Below are 21,639 nucleotides of genomic sequence, written 5' to 3' on the forward strand. Positions count from 1 at the left end.
CCCGTTATCACATCAAAATCGACCATTCTCAATTTAATAAGATCGGCCATGGTATCCCGACCACGCAACGTGACAACACAATCCCTATAAACCAGCGCGACCAAAATAGACTCACCAACCGGAGTAGATACAGAGAATGGCTCATAAAGTTGTTCTGGTTCTATCCCAAATTCCATAGCAACATAAGGTGTGACATATGACAAAGTGGAACCGGGATCAATAAGAGCATATACATCATGCGATTGGACAATCAATATACCCGTGACAACATCTAGAGAAGCCTCTGAATTATGGCGACCCCTCATGGCATAGAAACGATCGGATCCTCCCGAACTCTGTGCTCCACCCCTAGCTACACCACGCCCTGCGGGTGTTGGAGTGCCTTGAGCCGGAGGAGGTGCTGCAGATGTAGTAACTGCAGAATTGGCTGGCTATGTTGGCCCCCTACCCGCACCCTGGCAGAACGAACGACAATCCCTCTGAATGTGACCCCTCAATCCACATCTGTAGCATATGGGTAAGTCCATGTAGCATATTCCTATGTGCATCTTTCCACACCTAGGACATAGGGGCTTCCTCTGCTGCTGGAATCTACCACCATGACGACCCTATTGATTGGATCCCCTGTTGCCCTGACTGGACCTGAAATGACTCCATTGTTTCTGCTGACTGTGCCCTGATGGTGGTGCACTAGCCGAAGATTGAGCAAAGGACTGTGATGGCCCTGATGACCCTCCTCTGAAGGCTGACCTACCGCCACCAGAAGAACCACCAAAGTTGCCCGTAGACCGGGCCTTATTACTACCCTCTTGCTCCATTATGTTCCTCAATTTGCGAGTCTCTGTTGCTTGAGCGAATGCCAGCATTTTTCTATAGTTCATATTAGAATTCAAGGCAGTTGTAGCAGCCTCATTAATAACCAAGGGACTAAGTCCCTGCACAAAGCGGCGCACTCTAGCCTTCATAGTGGGCAACATGTAAATAGCATACTTAGATAGGTACACGAATCTCATATGGTAATCCCACACACTCAGGCTACCTTGCCTCAAGTTCTCAAACTCAGCAGCACGGGATGCCTTAGTCTCGGCAGGCAAGAAATGATCAATGGAGGCATCGGCAAATTCACCCCACCTCACCGGAGGGCTCCTTTCTTCACGGGACTCCTCCTATAGTTCGAACCAAGAATATGCCACCTCTTTCAGGCGGTAGGAGGCCAATTCCACTACCTCTGTCTCAGTAGCACGCATAACTCGAAGAGTCTTGTGCATCTCATCAATGAAGTCATGGGGATCTTCCTCTGGGTTAGTACCCGTGAACACTGGAGGATCCAATTGGCGAAACCTGTTCACCCTGACACTAGTAGAATCCCCTGGTTGACTGGAAGAAGTTGGTGCAACATTTGATCTCTGGGCCTGGGATGCCACTATTTGAGCCAACATCTGTATGGCTCCCCTAAGATCAACATCAGAAACACCAGAATCGGAAGCTGGAACTGGATGTGGAACTGGAATATCAGTTGGAGGGACCGTTGCACCCTCAGTAGGTGTAGGGACATGTGCAGTCTGATCAGTTGTAGTAGAGTCAGGCAGTGTAGTAACTGGAGGAATATTCTCACTCCTCGAGTGCTCACCCGCATCATCAATTATAGGATCAACTTTCACTCCTGGGGTGACATTGGCTCTTTGGCCAGTTTTTGCCTTCTTCTTAAGTGCCATGTACTGAAAGTTAAAATAAAGCACGAGTTAAAGGAGGAACAATCTTACTATCATCTTTATCGCACGATCGAGAACATGAAAGAAGGGTATTATTCCTAAATGCCCATGTAGTATCCTAATTATAGATGTGGTCGACAACACACCAATAATAAGGACTCTACTAGACACGACTCTGAGACATCCTAGGACACTTTAAAACCTTAGACTCTAATACCAAGTTTTTCATGCCCCAAAATCGAGGAGCGCGACCGGCGCTCAACCGAGTGAACCCGACCGAGCAAGCCTGTTTGATTTCATTCTACCCAAACTCATCCACGAATGGAGATAATACATATTTTCATTAATTAGACAAAAAGGTATTCATGTCTACAATACCAATTCATTACCAATAGTTTCATCATTTTTAAAGTCTCAAATGGACAAATAATACAACCACAACATAACATATTTTGACTTTCCCAACACCAATCCACAACCCACACTATGTCTATGGAGCATCTATAGATAAAAAAGAGTACAATGATAATGCCGGCAACAAGGCCCCGACTATACCTCAAACAAAATACACAAAGTACAAAAGATTCATGACCACAGGATGAAGTGGGGCTCACTAAGTCAGCTGGGAAGAAGGTGTACTGCTATCACTGATCAATATCTCCTACTGTGGAACCACCTACATCCATTTAAAGATGCAGTGCCCCCGACAAAAGGGACGTTAGTACCGTCGAATAGCACTAGTATGTATAACTAAACACCCTCTCAATAGAATGACAAATAATATAACAAGATTATCATAATATCAATGAAAGACTTAATCAACATCAAACCTCAATTTAGGATCAAGACAGTGTTCAAATAAATTTCCATATCTCACATTGGGAGACTTTTAGTATTGATATACCATTGTTCACACTACTGTAAGCTCAAAGGTCACACAAGGGACAATTGCTACAAGTTACATGGATATCCAACAGACTTCAAGTACAAGAAGAAAGGAGGAACACCCAACACTTATGCTAACAATGTGAGTAATGTAGGAAATCAGGTATCTGAAACTCAAGGCTCATCTTAGCAAGCAACATATGTCTCTACGCCACTAATTCCAGCTCAGTTCTTTACTCCAAAACAGTACAATCAAATTCTGCAGATGTTGAACAAAGGAAAAGAAGGAGAGCCTATGGCTAATGCAGCTCAGATGGCGACAACAAGTATTACTACTGCTCTAATGTCTAGTCTAGTTGACAATAACTGGATAGTAGACACAGGAGCAACCAATTATATGGTACACAAGTTAAGTTTACTTCACAAATTCAAAGAACTGTCACAAATGAGTAAAAATAAGGTTCATTTACCTACTGGAGAACAAGTTGCTATCAATAAGACAGGAGAGCCTCATATATTTCAGGATAAGACAATTGGAGAAGTACTATATGTACCTGAATTAAAATACAATTGATTGTCGGTGTCAAAGATCACTAAGGAGTTATAGTGTTGTGCAGTATTTTTTCTTGATTTCTGTTTATTTAAGGAACTCTCAAGTGGGAAGGTGATATGGATTGGTAGAGAAGATGATGGTCTCTATATTCTGATAAATAGAGGTAGCTCAAGTCCACAGCAGGTAGCTGACAATAAGAATACAATCAATCATTCATCTGTAAATATCATCTCTAGTTCAACTAGTGACAGTGAAGGTAGTTCTAAGAATAAGTCTAAGATTGATGATATATCTCTTTGGCATAGGAGATTAGGGCATGCTCCTTTAAAAGTCTTGAAAAACATAAATGGCATGTGTAAGACTCAGCTGAAGAACCACATGTGCTCTGTATGCCTTATTGCTAAACAAGCAAGAGTGCCTTTTTTTCTAAGTACTACTTGTTCTGTTAATCCCTTTGATATTGTGCATGCTGATGTTTGGGGTCCTTATAGAGTTCCCACTCATGATGGTAAAAGATATTTTTTGACTCTAGTAGATGATTTCTCTAGATACACCTAGATTTTCTTAATGCCTACTAAAGTAGATTCTATTGTAGTGTTAAGGAACTTCCTAATGTATGTCAAAAATCAGTTTGCCTGTGGTGTAAAATGTCTTAGAATAGACAATGGTTCAGAATTTTTCAATGATCAAGTGAACAGTTTACTAAAAGAGTATGGCATTGTACATCAAAGCTCTTGTATATATACACCAAAACAGAATGGTGTTGTTGAAAAGAGACATAGATATATTCTAGACATGGCAAGAGCATTAAGGTTTTAGGCCTTTGTGCCTTTGAGATTTTGGGGAGAGTGCATGTCCACTGCTGTATATTTACTTAATAGGCTGCCCACTGTCTTGTTGAAAGGCCAGTCACCCTTCCAAAGGTTGTTTCAGAGAGTTCCTTCACTACAGCATCTCAAGGTGTTTGGTAGTCTATGCTATGCTACAACTATGAATAAAGGTGACAAGTTCAGTCCAATAGAAATTCTAGTTGTTCATCTTAGATATTCAACTACTCAGAAGGGTTAATCATCTCTATGATCTGACCTCCAAGGAGTTCTTTGTAAGCAGAGACACTGTCTTTCAATAATACATCTTTTCCTTCAAGAATATGAGCATTGGCTCTTCACCTATGTTCCCAGTACTGCAACTAGTAGAACCTGATCCACCTGTTATAACTGCACCCCTGCATTCATCATCCAACTCAACCACTGACAATATCTCACAGTCTTCACCATCTCCTATTACCAGAGATCATAATCTTTCTCTTCATTCAGTACAATTCAGAAGATCTTCAAGGGAATCTAGACCACCTATTTGGATGGGAGATTATGTTGTTCAATAGAAACTTCTTGTTCATATCCACTATCTAACTATGTGGTGTATGATCATCTTACTCCTGTCCACAGCTCTTCATTAGCTGCTTATTCAACAATTGTGGATCCCAAAACTTATGTAGAAGCTAATGCCAATCCACTGTGGGTGGCTGCTATGAAAACTGAGATCTCAGCTCTTGAGAGCAATAATACTTGGACAATTGTAAACCTCCCTCCAGACAAGGTTCCTATAAGATGCAAATGGGTGTTCAAGTCAAGAATAAATCCACATGAGAGGTGGAAAGGTATAAAGCAAGGCTTGTAGCCAAGGGCTACACCCAACAAGAAGGTTTGAATTATACTGAAACCTTCTCTCATGTAGCTAAGATGGTTACAGTGAGATCTGTAGTGGCTCTTGTTGCTGCTTCACACTGGTTTGTTTTCCAAATGGATGTTGATAATGCATTTCTTCAGGGATATTTATGTGAAGAAGTTTATATGCAAATTCCTTATGGCTTTTCAAGCCAGGGGAGTATCAGAAGGTGTGCAAGTTGAATAAGTCCTTGTATGGGCTTAAACAAGCCCTTAGACAATGGAACTTGAAATTGACAGAAGCATTGACGGATCTAGGATTTGTACAGTCACACTATGACTATTCCTTGTTCACACACAGGAAGGGAGCAGATTTGGTGATTATGCTTGTCTATGTAGATGATCTGTTAGTTACTGGTAATAACTTAAATCTGATTTAGAAGGCTAGAAAGATCTGCAGAACAAGTTTAAGATGAAAGACTTAGGGGAGCTGAAGTACTTTCTTGACATAGAGTTTTCAAGATCAGAGAAAGGCATTCATATGTTGTAAAGAAAGTATGCCCTTGAGTTGTTATCTGAAACTGGCCTATTAGGAGGAAAGCCAGTGCTTACTCTACTAGAGTTTAATTACAAACTTACCTCTGTAGAATTTGACAAGGTGTTCAACAAGCAGAGGTTGTCTAATGACAGACTACTTGAAGACAGAAGTGTTTATCAAAGAATAGTGGGAAGATTATTGTATTTGACTATGATGAGACCTAACATAGCCTTTGTGGTACATGTTATAAGTCAATTCATGCATGCTCCTAAGCAATTACATCTAGAAGCTGCTATGAGAGTAATCAAATATATAAAAGGAAATCATGGCCTTGGGCTGTTCTTACCAGCAAGTGGTACTCAGAAGTTGGTTGCATTTTGTGACTTAGACTGGGTTGCATGTTTGGAAACAAGAAAGTCAGTTACCGGGTATGCTGTGAAGTTTGGTGATGCTTTGATTTCCTGGAAATCCAAAAAGCAAGGAACAGTATCAAGAAGTTCAGCTGAGTCATAATTCAGAAGCATGGCCACTACTGTTGCAGAGATCAAATGGTTAGTTGGCTTGTTTTAGGAGCTAGAAACTGCAGTTGATCTTCCAGTTCAACTTTACTGTGATAGTAAAGTTGCAATTCAAATTGCAGCTCATCTTATATTTTATGAGAGAACTAAGCATATAAACATTGATTGCCACTTTGTAAGAGAAAAAATTCAAGAGGGAATGATCAAGACTCAGCATATTGGCACAAGGGAACAACTAGCAAACATTTTCACCAAGAGTCTATGCAGTCCACAACACGACTACTTAGTAAGCAAGCTGGGAATGAAAACTTGTTTTCATCCTTCAACTTGAGGGGGAGTGTAGAAAGAATAGATGTGGGATCTAGTAGTTAAATTAATACAATATAATTAGTAGTGTTAGTTCAGATAGTTAGTTAGTTGATTGTTTGTTATAAATAGTGGAAGTAGTTAGACGTGTACAATACACTTCCAATATACAGTTGGCATTTCTAATATACAGAAATGGAGTTTCTTCTCAACCGACTCTTTTCTCTCTTATGCTATGGCTGAGCTCCTCAACACCAAGCAATCTTAAACTCCAAATAATCCCATCCATTTGCTCTCAAAAACTACTAGAAAACGATTCAAAGACTCTCTATAACAAGTTGATCATAAAAATTAACCAATCCATACACTCAATATTGAGAAACTGATTCATGGCTACAGGTTCATAAAAGTGATTTGTGTACTACTACTACTAGTGTTGTTTTGTAATTTCATGGCCCGAGTTATATATGCTAATTACTGAACTCGAATTCACTAGATAAATTATTACACATAAACGTTATTTTCAAATTTCATGCTTCTATTTATTTTAATGAGTGATTTATGTGTTTCACAAAGTAGAGAAATCATGTGGCTAAACAAGGGTATAATTGTTGAGTGAATATATTTTAAAAGATTAAAAGGTAGAAACAGAAGAAAAAAAATTAAACTTTATAATAGCGCAAAATACAAACCGACTTTCATTCTTCATTGCTCCAGTATGTCGATATACATTATATTTAGTTCCTTACCTTATAGGTATATAATTTAGAAATTCAAACTAGATTATGAATGATCAACAACAACAACAATAACATACCCGGTAATATCCCACACCGTGGTGTCTAGGGAGGGTAGTGTGTACGCATACCTTACCCCTACCTTGTGAGGATAGAGAAGTTGTTTCCAATAGACTCTCGGTTTAGGAAAGCATAAGCACCACATTAATAAAAATATAGACAAGAAGGGACAGTACCAAGCAGCCATATAAAAGTAGAATAAAAACAACTAGATAGTAAGGTGATCAACAATGAAAGAAACAATGGTTAGTCATAAAAACTTACTACCAACAGAAAGTGAGACTGCATGTCAATACTACTATTATGAACACTCTAGACTACGTACTCTACTACCCTAATCCTCGACCTCCATACCTTTCTATCAAGGGTCATGTCCTCGGTCAGTTGAAGTTGTGCCATGTCTTGCCTAATCACCTCTCCCCACCTTTTCTTTGGCCTACCTCGACAGTTGAATAAGTTTACAATAAAGAACAAGTATCCACTTCCAAGAATTGATGACCTGTTTGACCAACTCCAGGGTGCCAAGTATTTCTCCAAGATTGACTTGCGTTCAGGGTATCATCAGGTGAGGGTTAAGGAGAAGGATATTCCAAAGACGGCCTTCCGGACAAGATATGGGCATTTTGAGTTCTTGGTGATGTCGTTCGGGCTAACAAATGCCCCAGCAGCTTTTATGGATCTCATGAATAGTGTATTCAGGCCCTATCTTGATGTGTTCGTGATCGTATTCATTGATGACATTCTGGTGTATTCTCGTTCGGAGGCGGAACATGCGGGCCACTTGCGGATAGTATTACAGACCCTTCAGGATCATAAGTTATATGCTAAGCTCTCTAAATGTGAATTCTGGCTGAACTCAGTAGCATTCCTTGGCCATGTGATATCTGATGAGGGTATTAGTGTCGACACTCAGAAGATCGATGCAGTGAAGAATTGGCCGAGACCTACAACACCATCAGAAGTCCGCAGCTTCCTGGGGCTAGCAGGGTATTATAGGCGGTTTGTAGAAGGGTTTTCCTCTATATCAGCACCATTGACTAAGTTAACACAGAAAGCTACCAAGTTCCAGTGGTCTGATTTTTGTGAACATAGTTTTCAGGAGCTAAAGAATCGATTGACATCTGCGCCAGTGCTCACTCTCCCAGAAGGAACAGAAGGTTATGTGGTATATTGTGATGCCTCAGGTATAGGTTTGGGGTGCGTATTGATGCAACGTGGGAAGGTGATTGCTTATGCATCACGACAATTGAAGAAGCATGAAAAGAATTACCCGACTCATGATTTGGAATTGGCTGCAGTAATATATGCTTTGAAGATATGGCGGCACTACTTATACGGCGTCCATGTTGACATCTACACAGATCACAAAAGTTTACAATACATCTTCAAGCAGAAGGAGTTGAATTTGAGGCAGCGTAGGTGGCTTGAATTACTGAAAGACTATGACGTCGAGATATTGTACCATCCTGGTAAAGCCAATGTTGTGGCAGACGCTCTCAGCCGTAAGTCAATGGGAAGCTTAATACATATTGAGGCAGGTAGACAAGGGTTGACCAAAGAGCTTCACCAGCTGGCCAATATGAGAATCAGATTGTTGGACTCTGATGACGGAGGTGTTACTGTACAGAATACAGCAGAATCATCTTTGGTAGCCGAGGTAAAAGAACGGCAATATGAAGATCCTACCTTAGTAAGATTGAGAGAGGGAATTCAGCAGTGTAAGATTACAACTTTCAAGATCGGAGGAGATGGGACACTGAGATACCAGGGCCGATTATGTGTGCCTAGTGTGGCAGGGTTGCGAGAGAAGATTATGATTGAGATTCATCAGTCCCGATATTCTATCCATCCTGGCTCGACAAAGATGTATCATGACGTTAAGGAGCAGTATTGGTGGGACAACATGAAGAAGTCTATTGCAGAATTTGTAGCCCAGTGTCCTAATTGTCAACAAGTAAAGATCGAGCATCAGAAACCCAGTGGATTGATTCAGAATATAGAGATTCCGACCTGGAAATGGGAGGTGATTAATATGGACTTCATTATTGGATTACCTCGCTCTTATCATAAGTTTGACTCCATTTGGGTGATAGTTGATCGACTTACAAAATCTGCCCATTTTCTACCAGTTAAGACAACTTACACGGCTGAAGATTATGCGAAGTTGTATATCAAGGAGATTGTTAGGCTTCATGGTGTGCCGGTATCTATTATATCAGACCGAGGAGCTCAATTTACGGCTAACTTTTGGAGGTCTTTTCAGAAGGGTTTAGGCACACAAGTAAATCTCAGCACTGCATTCCATCCGCAGACTGACGGACAGGCTGAACGTACCATCCAGACGCTGGAAGATATGCTACGAGCATGTGTTCTAGATTTTAAGGGGAATTGGGATGACCATCTGGCACTTATAGAATTTGCCTACAATAATAGCTACCATTCCAGTATTAAAATGGCCCCGTATGAGGCACTGTACGGGAGGAGATGTAGATCACCAGTTGGATGGTTCGAAGTCGGTGAGACAGAATTATATGGGCCAGATTTGATTTACCAAGCCATTGAGAAGGTGAAACTGATACAAGAGCGGCTGAGGACGGCACAAAGCAGGCAAAAATCTTATTCCGATGTCCGACGTCGTGATCTGGAATTTGAGGTTGGTGATTGGGTTTTCCTGAAGATCTCGCCGATGAAGGGTGTTATGCGTTTTGGGAAGAAGGGTAAGTTGAGTCCACGGTATATTGGGCCGTACAAAATTCTTCGACGAATTGGACAGGTTGCTTACGAGTTAGAATTGCCATCTGAATTGGAATTTGTCCACCCGGTATTCCATGTATCTATGTTGAGGAAATATATTGGAGACCCTTCTCGGGTCGTCCCTATCAAAGATGTACAAGTTACAAAGGATCTATCATATGATGAACTGCCAGTGGCTATATTAGATCGACAAGTCCGCAAGCTGAGAACAAAGGATGTAGCTTCCATGAAAGTATTATGGAGGAACAAGAATATAGAAGAAATGACATGGGAAGCAGAAGAGGAGATGAAGTCTAAATACCCTTACCTATTCTAGAGTGAAAATAACGAGGATACCGGGGGAAAGAAGGACGCATTATAAGGTGAAACGGCTCTATGAGGTAAGCAATAGCTTGTGAATACTCTTTTTTTAAATACAAAATGGTGATATGCAGATAATGTACATATCCATAATGCTTTGTATAGTCTTGTATGGCCATAGGTTGGGTTTAACTGCTTGCAAGTTTGGCTAGTGTCCATTTTATAAGGGAAACTCAGCCGGAAATCTCCGTCGGAATCCACGATGAGTTAGACACCCCATAAACCCTTACATTCGAGGACGAATGTTCCTAAGGGGGAGAGGATGTTACAACCCAAATTCGCATATCATAGATCACGCCGTAAGGTAGTCGACGTAAATCCAAGAAGAGATTATCTTTGAGATGATAATAAGTTAATCCTATTGGTCTTAAACGATACAAGGGTGTATAAGAGTGGTTAACAAGTATTTGAAGTTAAGCTAATCAAGGATGTTGTAACCCGTATTTTCGGATAACACTAGAGGTGATTAACTGTCCCAAGAGGTCTTGTTTTAATGTATTTGAATCATATAATATCCGCATCATAAGTCTTGAAGTCAAGCGAGTTATGAAATAAAAGTCGATAAAAGTTGTCGCAACTTAGGTTTATAATTTTACTTAAACTTTAGGTCAAATGTTACTGCATTTTACTCCCAATGTGCTTGGAATTATGGGGTGATCTACCTATCAAATTGAAGATCTATGAGTCTAGTTTCCAACGCATTAAACCGTTCGTCGATACGATCTCGGAATAGAGAGATATTCGCATTTTCGCGAGAGTGCGCCAAGCTGCTCTCTATGGGGCCCACAAAGGCGGTTTAAGACATTTGGACATATATAAGATAACTCAACCCCGTTTTAAGTCATTATTTTTCAGTATATTCAGACCTTATAACCCTAAAAACATTCTCTCAAGGTTCTCTCATGATCCAAGACCCAAACAAAGGGCAAACAACACAAATCAAATGTCGGGAATCCCGTGGTGCTAGTAAGTTTCTTGTTTTTCTTGTTGTTGCTGATTTTTGTGTTGTTCCAGCTCGTGTGGGAGGTTGTTTTAAGTGCTTTATGTTCTGTAAATACACCTTCAAGTTTTTAATATCAACCCTAGGTGATTTCAAGTCTTCTAAAGTAATTCTAGTGCCGAAAAACCCGAATTAATTGCTAGTTTCGCTTCCTTGTTCTTGTGGCAGAATTGAAGGGATATTTCGAGGAAAATTAAGGTCAAATTGGAGTTGTTCTTTCTGTTTAAAGGTAATGAACCTCTTACTCTATATATATTTAAGATTATCCAAGTTGTGGCTAAGTCGTTGATGCTAGAACTTGTGAAATATATATCGAAAGGCTTGGTAGTAATGTTGTTAGTTGGTGGACTGTTTTGGAGGCTCAATATGATTATTAATGATGTTGTTTGGGCTGTTTGGTGATTGTATTGACTTGTGTGAAGTCATATAAATAGGGGAGGTGCTGTCCGTTTCATCGTAAAATAGGTTGCGGTCGATACATAATAGTTACGACGCTTAAACGATAATGATAGTGTCATTTCTTTTATTGTAGACTAAGGAGTCGTGACATTTGCATAGCTTGAGGTTGGGCAGTATATACAAGGTATGTGAGGCTATCCCCTTCATTCTTTTGCATGACTCCGATTGTACATAATGTAATGAACGAGCTCCCAAAGATACTCTACTCTTAGAAGCTAGCAGTACTTACATTGCTGCCCTTCTTATGAAACGATTGGTATTGATGTTACTTCTCTTATTCTTATATTATCAATGTTGTTGGTAGTTCCTGATTCTTATAAGTTTCTTGATGAAGAGTTAATCCTAATAACGTGTACGAAGGATACCGACCTTACGTCACTCCGAAAGGTTCAAAATGTGATTCCAATGAGTCCAGCATGCATCATATATATGTATCTATTTTACTCTACCGAGCCACGCTATAGTTGGCCGGGTATGGCACCTATTGTGCAACCACTGATCAGTTGGGTTTTACCGAGCTCCACGTGGCCGGGTACGATTCTACCGAGCCCTATGATGGCCGGGTACATTTTACCGAGCCTATTATGGCCGGGTACGATATGATGATGATGATGCCCACAAAGGCATATGTTTTAAACGTTTATGTATATATATATGTATGTATCATGTATTTCATGTCAGTAGCCCTCAGAGGTACCCAGATGTCACAGGTTGTATATTCCCTATCACTGTTTACATTATTGTTCTTACTTATGCTATTCTGCCTTACATACTCAGTACTTTATTCGTACTGACGTCCTTTTTATTTGTGGACGCTGCATGTCGTGCTGCAGGTCCTGATAGATGGGTAGACGCAGCTCCCCCATCACAGTAGGCTATCCGGTTCAGCGTTATTGGCAAGATCCTTTCTCCGGACTTGCCGTGGTCTTGGTATGCATTTTTGTTATAGACATTATGGGTATGTCGGGGCCCTGTTCCGGCAATGTTGTAGCACTTATGTTCTTTTAGAGGCTCATAGACAGGTGTCGACTTATGTATGGTTTGGAATGCCTTGTCGGCTGATTTTTGTTGTATAGTCTTTCATGGCACCATGGTAGCTCGTACCTTATATATAGTTTCTTGACAGTCTTGTCGTCCCATGTTACGTATGTTCATGACATTATCTTTCATTGTTGGATGTTCATGATCCATGTCTTTCATTTATATTGGTCTTGTCGGCCCTTAAAGATAATAAGGAAGGTTAGATAAAATGTACGTTGGTGCTCGGCAAGTATGGCCCGGGTGCTAGTCATGACCCTCCAGTTGGGTCCTGACAGCCGCACAGCCTGAGGTTAGGCCCGTTCTGTCAGCTGATGAGCTAAAGAGGATGGACAGGTGACGTTGTCTCCTCCTCACTTCAGCGGTGCGTCTTTAGAGGATGCTCATGACTTCTTGGACCGTTGTCATGAGATTTTGTGCAATTTGGGACTAGTTTAGTCCAATGTAGTGGATTTCACCATCTTTCAGATGCATGGTTTAGCCAATAAGTGATGACACTTAATCAATGTTGCACAATAAAGAAGGAAAGACGGGAAATTTCCTACATGTGTTGTAGCCTCTCGAAGATATGTATGGATGTCATCATACAGATCCACAAGACTCTACTAGATACTTGATCATGACTCGTAAAACCTATAAACCTAGAGCTCTTATACCAACTTGTCACAACCTAAACTTCACCTAGTCGTGATAGCACTTAACCCAACCCGCTAGGTAAGCCAAACAATAGTTACACAGTTCTAATGTACATAAGTAAGAAATCAACAAGTAAATATAGTTGAATTCCCATACAATAACCCAATGATTGGTAGTAAAAGTCATGAGCCACTAAGACTTAGATTTACAAAGTTGATATGAAATAAATACAACCTCTGTTTGGAATGTATATAAACATAAATTCGAATCTAAAACTACCAAGGACAAGTGGTAGCTATATCCGAAAGGCAGGTACATTTTCAGTGCCAGCTCCCGTCATCCACAACATCTCAGCTCCAAGATCTGCACAGAAGGTGCAGAAGTGTAGTATAAGTGCAACCGACCCCATGTACTCAGCAACTATCATAACTAACCTCGGCGAGGTAATAGAAGCAAAAATTATATATGATACTCGCCAATCACCTGTACAATTCATAAATTCCAACAAGTACAGAATAGTAATATGATCAAATCATGAAATTACAAATAAAACCACCTTGGTGCATACAATATTCTTAAAGTACTCTGCTCAGTCAACAATCCAGCATATAAGAAAGATACGCAAATAAATCAGGTAAACATCCAAGGAAGTTGCAAGTAAAGATGAATTATAATAAACAACTATCAATCCATTGCGGCGTGCAACTCGATCCAAATAGAAATCACAATACGGCTCTGAGGCCCACATCAAAATCTCAATAACCAAACCAAATCACTGATCAACCTTCCCAAAGCCCACATCAATTAGAAAGTCGTCGCTTTTTCACAATCCGCATGTACACCATCAAGAAGGAACATGAGAGGGTGACCCTAGGGGGATGGATCCATATCCAAATGTTACACGAACAACTCACGTGTTGCATGGATAACTCACGTGCTAATAATATAAACCACACGGATGGCTCACGTGTTGCACAGATAACTCACGTTCTAATATCATAATCTGTCTGGCGTGGTCACAAGCTCAATAACATAAGCGTGGTCACATACTCAATATCACAATCCACCCAGCGTGGTCATAGGCTCAATATCACAATCCGCCCGATGTGGTCACCGACTACCAGTCCAATCCTCATCCAACAGAAAGCAAATATACAAGGATACATATACTTGATAAAAGAACATCAAATTTCATACTCCTATGTAAAGTGTGTTATCATATTGTATGCATGTGCAAAGTGTGTTATCATAGCTCAAATAAGGCAAATACATCACAAAAGATGCAATTATCAAGTTCAATCAGGAGATTAACCTCTATGTAAAGTCAAACATAGCTCAAATAGCTCACAATAGAGGTACAAATATAAGAATCACCATAACATAAAACTTAACAATCGATCTAAGCATATTATAGCCTAAATACTACCTCGAGCATGAAAAATACCACCATGCATGCACGCACATGAGCTCAACCCCACACATACACACCACCTATAACACGTAGCTTGACGAGCTCGAAACACACACTTAAATTATGCTCGCTACTCAAATATAGTATAATATAATATCGTATCCACACAGATTGGATTTAAACAGTATTCTAGTAGTTTCTAGCTTGATCGCTATCCAAGATGATCAATAATTGAGATTTATATGATTTCTAACTAAAATTAACTTAGAGTCTAGAGCTACTGACTAATGACAATTGAAACAAAGATAAGCAAGTAAGTTATCAGTGGGAGGAAATAGGGGTTGGTAGGATAGGTGCAATATAATTGTTTGGGATCTAACTCTAGATGATTCACTTTTAATGTTTAAGTGAGTCTCTCAAATTCATTCAATTATCAGTTCCAACGTTCAGCAAAAACTCCTCTCTCGATTAAGGCTTAACCTCACAAGATGAACCAATTTAAGCACGTGAAGATATGTAAGAATGTGCAGTGTATTGGTCTTTAGGAGAACCTCTTTCCATTATCCTCCTAACTAGGTATAATCAATGATTAAACTGGTCTCTCTCGGTTACTAACAAGAATTAAAGAACTCAGACCAATAATATAATGTAAGGATATCACAAGTTATGCCTCTCTCGATTAAATGAACTAATGAATATATAGATTCAACAATTAAATCATCCAAAAATACTTCAATACATAAAATTAGAGTCATAATACATAAACAATCATCAATACACTAAATCCATCAAACCCTAAAGAGAACTACTCCATAGATATGGAGCAATTCATCACAAATAAAATTAAAGTATAGGAAAACATAAATTCAATCCAAACTCGGGTGTTAAGTGAGGAAGGAATGATGCAATCCTTGTGCTCGTGTTCTTCCAACTCCTCCTTAGCATCCTTCAGTCGAATATGTGTCAAAAGTCCAGAAAATAATATTTTTCCATGTATTTATACCAAATAGGGTCGGCCCCAGATGAAATCACCTTCTCCTTGCCAAAATAGGAAAAGTACTTTGTAAAAATTGCACAGGCGTGCCGCATGGGGCGACGCGCCATGTGGGCCATTAGTGGGGAAATCCAGAGAGCTAGTTCTAACAGGCAGCAGGAAATTGTACAGCCGCGGCATGCCAATCGTCGCGGTTGTGGACTTTTCTCAGAGTACGGATTGAATCTCGATTTTTGACATCCAGACTTGGTCCTCGACACCCAAACACGATCCCGGTTTAATCCCTTGGGCTTTTACTCAGATTTCAAAGCTCCAAATAGCTCGAATTAGATCTGCAACATCTACATCACTCAGAGTCACTCCTACAAGGCATAAAACATACAATAAGTGCAAAACACTATCAATTAAAGCTCAAAACAAGTAAAGTGCAGTGAATTAGAGTGCAATAAGCGACTAAAATACGAGATATAGCCTACCATCAACACCCCACACTTAAACCATTGCTCGTCCTCGAGAAATCAAACTACACTTTATATAGACACGACCTTTTTAAACAACTCTCATAACTCATCACACCAAGAATATTTAAAACAGATTAAGTACAATACCGTAACATCCTAGCCTCAAGATTTGACTCAAAAGCACCATGCATTATTTATAACCCGCACACTTACTCTAACATAGAGGTCAACGACATTACCTTTCCTTCATTAATTAAGTTCCCTCACACAACAATAGAGAGTAGTTTCACACACAATAAAATTTAAAAACAATTAGGAACTCAAGATAGAATGAATTCACTCTCGGAAGTAACATTCATATGCCACAAAAGACGTACCATAGGCTTGCCTGTAGTGTACTACTCTACTAATTGAGCGCATTCAGTCAAGGACCAAGTATGCCTTTAATTGGTTGTAATGTAGGCTGTGGGATGGGTAGGATACATTTAGATATAAGAGTGAGTACACCTCCCTAAGCACTTTAATACATACATTTCATTGTTCAAAGCCCCACACTTATGTCAAACCAAAACTCCACCTTCACATTCAAGTGGCTCCTTCTTTTTCAAAGCAGTGCACCTTTCTTCTTAGTTCAATAGTTCCACTCAAAAGCTAAACCAACCACCCCACACTTTAACTTTTACAAAGTTCATAACAAATTTAAGTGCTCACGAGAGGTACAAGGTTCAAATAGATGGTCAATTCAAATAAATAGGTAAATCTTGTAATGTGGTTGCCAAAGAAACAGGATTACAGGCTCAAAGGGGTTAACTACGATACATAAGAATTAGGTGGGTAAAAGCATATATTTGGATCAACAAAGAAATGCCTCTATCACTTCCAAGACTGAATAAAACTACTATTTTGCTTTGCAAACACACAGTGCAAGTTCTAGACATCAAATTCAATGCACAGAATAACACAAAACCTCACAACCACATGGCACATAACTCACTCAAGATTGGACTATCAAGACACTCTAGTCAAAGCAGTTAAGCAAAGTTAAGATCATACAATTTAAGGTACTTGTACAAGAGTCAAAAATTGAGCCTAAGCGTCATAACTAAAGCACTCACTATTCTCAAGGTATAATAGAGTTAAGAGACATTGTCTTCAATTCAAATCATAGCACAGGGTTTCCTACTCCTAAAAAAAATAAAAACTACTACACCCGGTTCAAATAAAAACCCTTGGAAAATAACCGCGGCACAAAGAAACACCAAGGGGAATTAATACACTACCTAACAAAAGAAGAAAAAAATTGTCTTTTTCTTACAACTTTAATCCCTCAAGAAACCCGTCGAATGATATCGATCGTCGGGAAAATCAATTTTATTTCATTTTTTTTATATTTCTTTCAATTATTTTCTATCTCTAACTACTACAACTAACAAAAACTAAAACTAATATACATATATACATACAACATATCCCCCACCCCACACTTTAAGTTGTGGCATGTCCCAATGACACACAATTAAAAAGCGTAAGGTAAAGGAATCTTCCCTAAATATCTAGTCGGGGTCTCAGTCGAAGTCGGGCTTCATTCCTCGCCTTCGAACTAATGCGCACATCCATGCAGACAGCTTCTTCTCAACCTTCTTGGGGTACACCCCACACTTATCTTTCTCACTCATTGCAGCTTTCTCTTTTGAGCCCTTCACTTTCCACTCAACACTCGCAGCAGGTTTTTCCTTTTGTGCCCCCTTTTCTCCATCCATCTTGAAAGTCACGGTCTCCTCACCCACTCTAAGCATGAGTTTTCTCTCGTGTATATCCAGTATTGATCTGCCCATCGCTAAGAATGGTCTTCCTAGGATGAGAGGGATCCCCTTGTTCTCCTCCATATTCACCACTATAAAATCCACAGGAAATACAAACTTATCCACCCGAACTAGCACATCTTCCACTATCCCCTCGGGTATTAAAGTCGTTTGGTCTGCCAGCTGCAAAGATATTGGCACAAACCTTATCTATCCAATCTCCATCTCTAATTTTATGTAAATAGATAGAGATATTAAATTAATTGAGGCACGAGAATCACATAATGATTTATCAAAATGAATAGTTCCTACGGAACAAGGTATAGTAAAACTCCCTGGATCTCAGCACTTTTGTAGGAGTTTATTTTGTAAGATCGCACTACAATGCTCTGTGAGCTTGACCACTGAGGTCTCTTCTATATTCCTCTTCTTTGTCAAGATTTCCTTCAAGAATTTGGCATAAGCAGGCATTTGTGAGAGCGCTTCTATGAATGGTAAGCTTACATGAACCTATTTCAGCACATCAAAAATCTCCCAAACTGCTTGTCCAGATTTGCAATATATAGCGTTTGAGGGAAAGGTAAAGCAGGCATATGCTCGCTCTTATCATGTTCCTCCCTTCTCAAATTTTCTTCCTTCTTCTTTTTATCAGTTTTTATCTGGCCTTTCTTCTTTTTATCAACATCACTCTTCAACTGCTTCCCACTTTCTTTTCCGAGTATCACATCTTTTTGGATCGGGGTGGGATCTTTCAATACTTGCCCATTTCTCAGAGTTACAACATTCATTGTTTCCTTGGGATTTCTCTCAGCATCAATGGGGAGAGTTCCTGGAGCCCTCTTAGATAATATTGTTGCAATCTGTCCCACTTGTCTCTCTAGGTTTTGCAAAGATTTGCTCAATTCTTTGATAGCCGCTCCATAGGCGTCCAACCTCTCATCTGTCTTAATAATGAAGTCCTTCATTAGATCTTCTAGACCGGGATGAGTGGGTTGTTGAGGCTGAAATTGCTGCCTCTACTGATATTGGTAAGATGGATCTCCTTGCCCCTGGGGTCTAGAGTTATATTGTTGCCATGCATTCGCGGTACCCCCAGGTGAACTCCATGAAAAATCGAAGTGCCTCTAACCCATTACATTGAAATTGTAATTTCCCACAGCATTCACTTCCTCAGTTGAGGCTTGACACTCATGAGTAGGGTGTCCTCTTCCACATATATCACAAGATGCATGAGGCTCACTTTGTATCGAGGCTAAGGTCAGTTGTCTTATTTCTTTGTCCATAACATCAAGTTGTACCTGCACAGATGTATTAGCATCAACTTGGTGAACACTAGTTGATCTTATTCTTTCAGCACTCTTAGAGGGTCACTGATTAGCATCTTCAGATAACTCATCAAGAATTGTAACTATCTCCTCTGGAGTCTTCTCCATCAATGGGCCTCCAACTGCATTGCTCAATGTTCTACACAAGGCCGGTGTCAATCCATCCCAAAAGTCCTGGAGTTGCATCCAGAGTTCAATTCCACTATGTTGACACTTTCGAACAATCTCCTTAAACCTCTACCGTGCTTCAAAAATAGTTTCCGTATCTTTCTGGAAGAAGTTATGGATTTCTCTTCTAAACTTGCCCGTCTTAGCTGAGGAGAAATATTTATCAAGAAATTTTTTGGTCATCTCCTCCCATGTTCTAATCGATTCAGTGGGCAAGCTTCGAAGACACTATTTTGCATAATCTTTGAGTGTGAAGGGGAATGCCCTTAAGTGCACTGCACCTTGTGACACATCATTGTATTGAAAGGTATTCATAATCTCTCGAAGTCCATTAGATGTGTATTTGGATCTTCATTTGGCTTCCCTCTGAAGACACATAATTTCTGAAGGGTTTGAAGCAGCCCTTGCTTCAACTCAAAATTGTTAGGTGCAATTGGAGGTGGTCTCACACCTGATAATCCTTAATTGTAGACTAATCTAGCATAATCGCCTAGTGATCTCCCAGGCATGGGAGCTATATTTCTGAACAGGCCTGCATCCAAAGTTTGGTTTTGAGCAATTCTTCGACCCCTCTTTTCTTCATAGACAATCTGTGCATCTCTAATAGATGCTTCCTCAGCATCCCGTGCAGCTTGTTCTCTTCGTTGGGCTTCTTCTCTCGCAGCCAAAGCTACATTATCATCATCGTTTCCAGCCATAAGTTCTTTGGTTAAGGATTGCCCAACCTTTTTTGATGTCTCAGTGAGATTTCTTTCCTTCCTCAGCTGTCGCAGTTGTTTTTCAATTTCTAGCTCGTATGGTAGCACTTCTTTCGCAGAGGCTTGAGTCATGAACCAATCTAAACCTGTAACCTGTGCACACTCAACAACACCAAACGTAAAAAGAGAAAAATAAAATAAATAAAAGATAAAAATTCCTGAATTAGCACTACAAACTATTTCAAACACTATTGATTGCCAATCCTGGCAACGGCGCCAAAATTTGACGAGCTCGAAACATACACTTAAATTATGTTCGCTAATTAATTATAGTATAGTATAGTATCGTATCCTTGCCATGGGGCAGGGGTAAGACTGCATACATCCTACCCTCCCCAGACCCCACTTGAGGGATTATACTGGGTGGTTGTTGTTGTTGTTGTAATCAACTATAGTATAGTATAATATCGTATCCACATGGATTAGATTTAAACAGTATTCTCGTAGTTTCTAGCTTGATCACTATCCACGATGATCAACAATTGAGATTTATATGATTTCTAACTAAAATTAACTAAGAGTCTAGAGCTACTAACTAATGACAATTAAAACAAAGATAAGCAAGGAAGTTATCAATGGGAGGAAATAGGAGTTGATAGGATAGGTGCAAGATAATTATTTGGGATCTAACTCTAGATAATTCACTTCTAATATTTAAGCAAGTCTCTTGAATTCACTCAATTATCAGTTCCAACGTTCAGCAAAAACTCCTCTCCCTATTAAGTCTTAATCTCACAAGATGAACTAATTTAAGCACATGAAGATATGCAAGAATGCGCAGTGTATTGGTCTTTAGGAGAACCTCTCTCCATTATCCTCCTAACTAGGTATAATCAATGATTTAACTAGCCTCTCTCGATTATTAACAAGAATTAAATAACTCAACCAATAATATAATGCAAGGATATCACAAGTTATACCTCTCTCGATTAAATGAATTAATGAATATATAGATTTAACAATTAAATCATCCAAAAATACTTCAATACATAAAACTAGAGTCATAATACATAAACAATCATCATTACACAAAATCCATCAAACCCTCAAGAGAACTACTCCATAGATATGGAGCAATTCATCACAAATAAAATTAAAGTATAGAAAAATATAAATTCAATCCAAACTCGGGTCTTGAGTGAGTAAGCAATGATGAAATCCTTGTGCTCGTGTTCTTCCAACTCTTCCTTAGCCTCCTTTGGTCGAATATGTGTCAAAAAACCATAAAATAATATTTTCCATGTATTTATGCCAAGTATGGTCGGGCTTAGGTGAAATCACCTTCTCCTTGACGAAATAGGAAAAGTACTCTGTAAATATTGCAGTGGCGCGCTGCATGGGGCAACGCGCCATGTGGGGCATTAGTGGGGAAATCCAGAGAGCTAGTTCTGACAAACAATAGGAAATTGTACAGTCGTGGCATGCCACGCGCCGCGGTTGTGGACTTTTCTCAGAGTACAGATTGAATCTTGATTTTTGACGTCCAGACTTGGTCCT

General features: G+C 39.7%; 1 protein-coding gene and 1 non-coding gene across 2 annotated transcripts; one reads left to right on the forward strand and one right to left on the reverse strand.

Annotated features, from left to right (window-relative positions):
* Positions 1-608: 608 nt before the first annotated feature.
* LOC138909446 (uncharacterized) lies at positions 609-1,439 on the reverse strand. Its single transcript, XM_070200645.1, has 2 exons — positions 1,350-1,439; positions 609-1,166 (listed from the first exon to the last, which is right to left on the reverse strand). The coding sequence occupies exons 1-2, from the start codon at positions 1,437-1,439 to the stop codon at positions 609-611; spliced, it is 648 nt and encodes a 215-aa protein (XP_070056746.1).
* Positions 1,440-19,412: 17,973 nt separating this feature from the next.
* LOC117281114 (small nucleolar RNA R71) lies at positions 19,413-19,519 on the forward strand. The gene has a single exon (XR_004511736.1). It is a non-coding gene; the product is annotated as a small nucleolar RNA R71 (small nucleolar RNA).
* The last annotated feature ends 2,120 nt before the right edge of the window (positions 19,520-21,639 follow it).

This window comes from Nicotiana tomentosiformis, chromosome 1, assembly GCF_000390325.3.
Source record: "Nicotiana tomentosiformis chromosome 1, ASM39032v3, whole genome shotgun sequence".
In the NCBI taxonomy this organism is placed as follows: Eukaryota; Viridiplantae; Streptophyta; class Magnoliopsida; order Solanales; family Solanaceae; genus Nicotiana; species Nicotiana tomentosiformis.

Coding starts and splice junctions, on each gene's coding strand:
- LOC138909446 (XM_070200645.1), bottom strand. CDS start 1,439: ATGTTGGCTCAAATAGTGGCATCCCAGGCCCAGAGATCAAATGTTGCA. Junction 1,167..1,349: donor GGGATTCTACTAGTGTCAGG/GTGAACAGGTTT, acceptor TTCGAACTATAG/GAGGAGTCCCGTGAAGAAAG.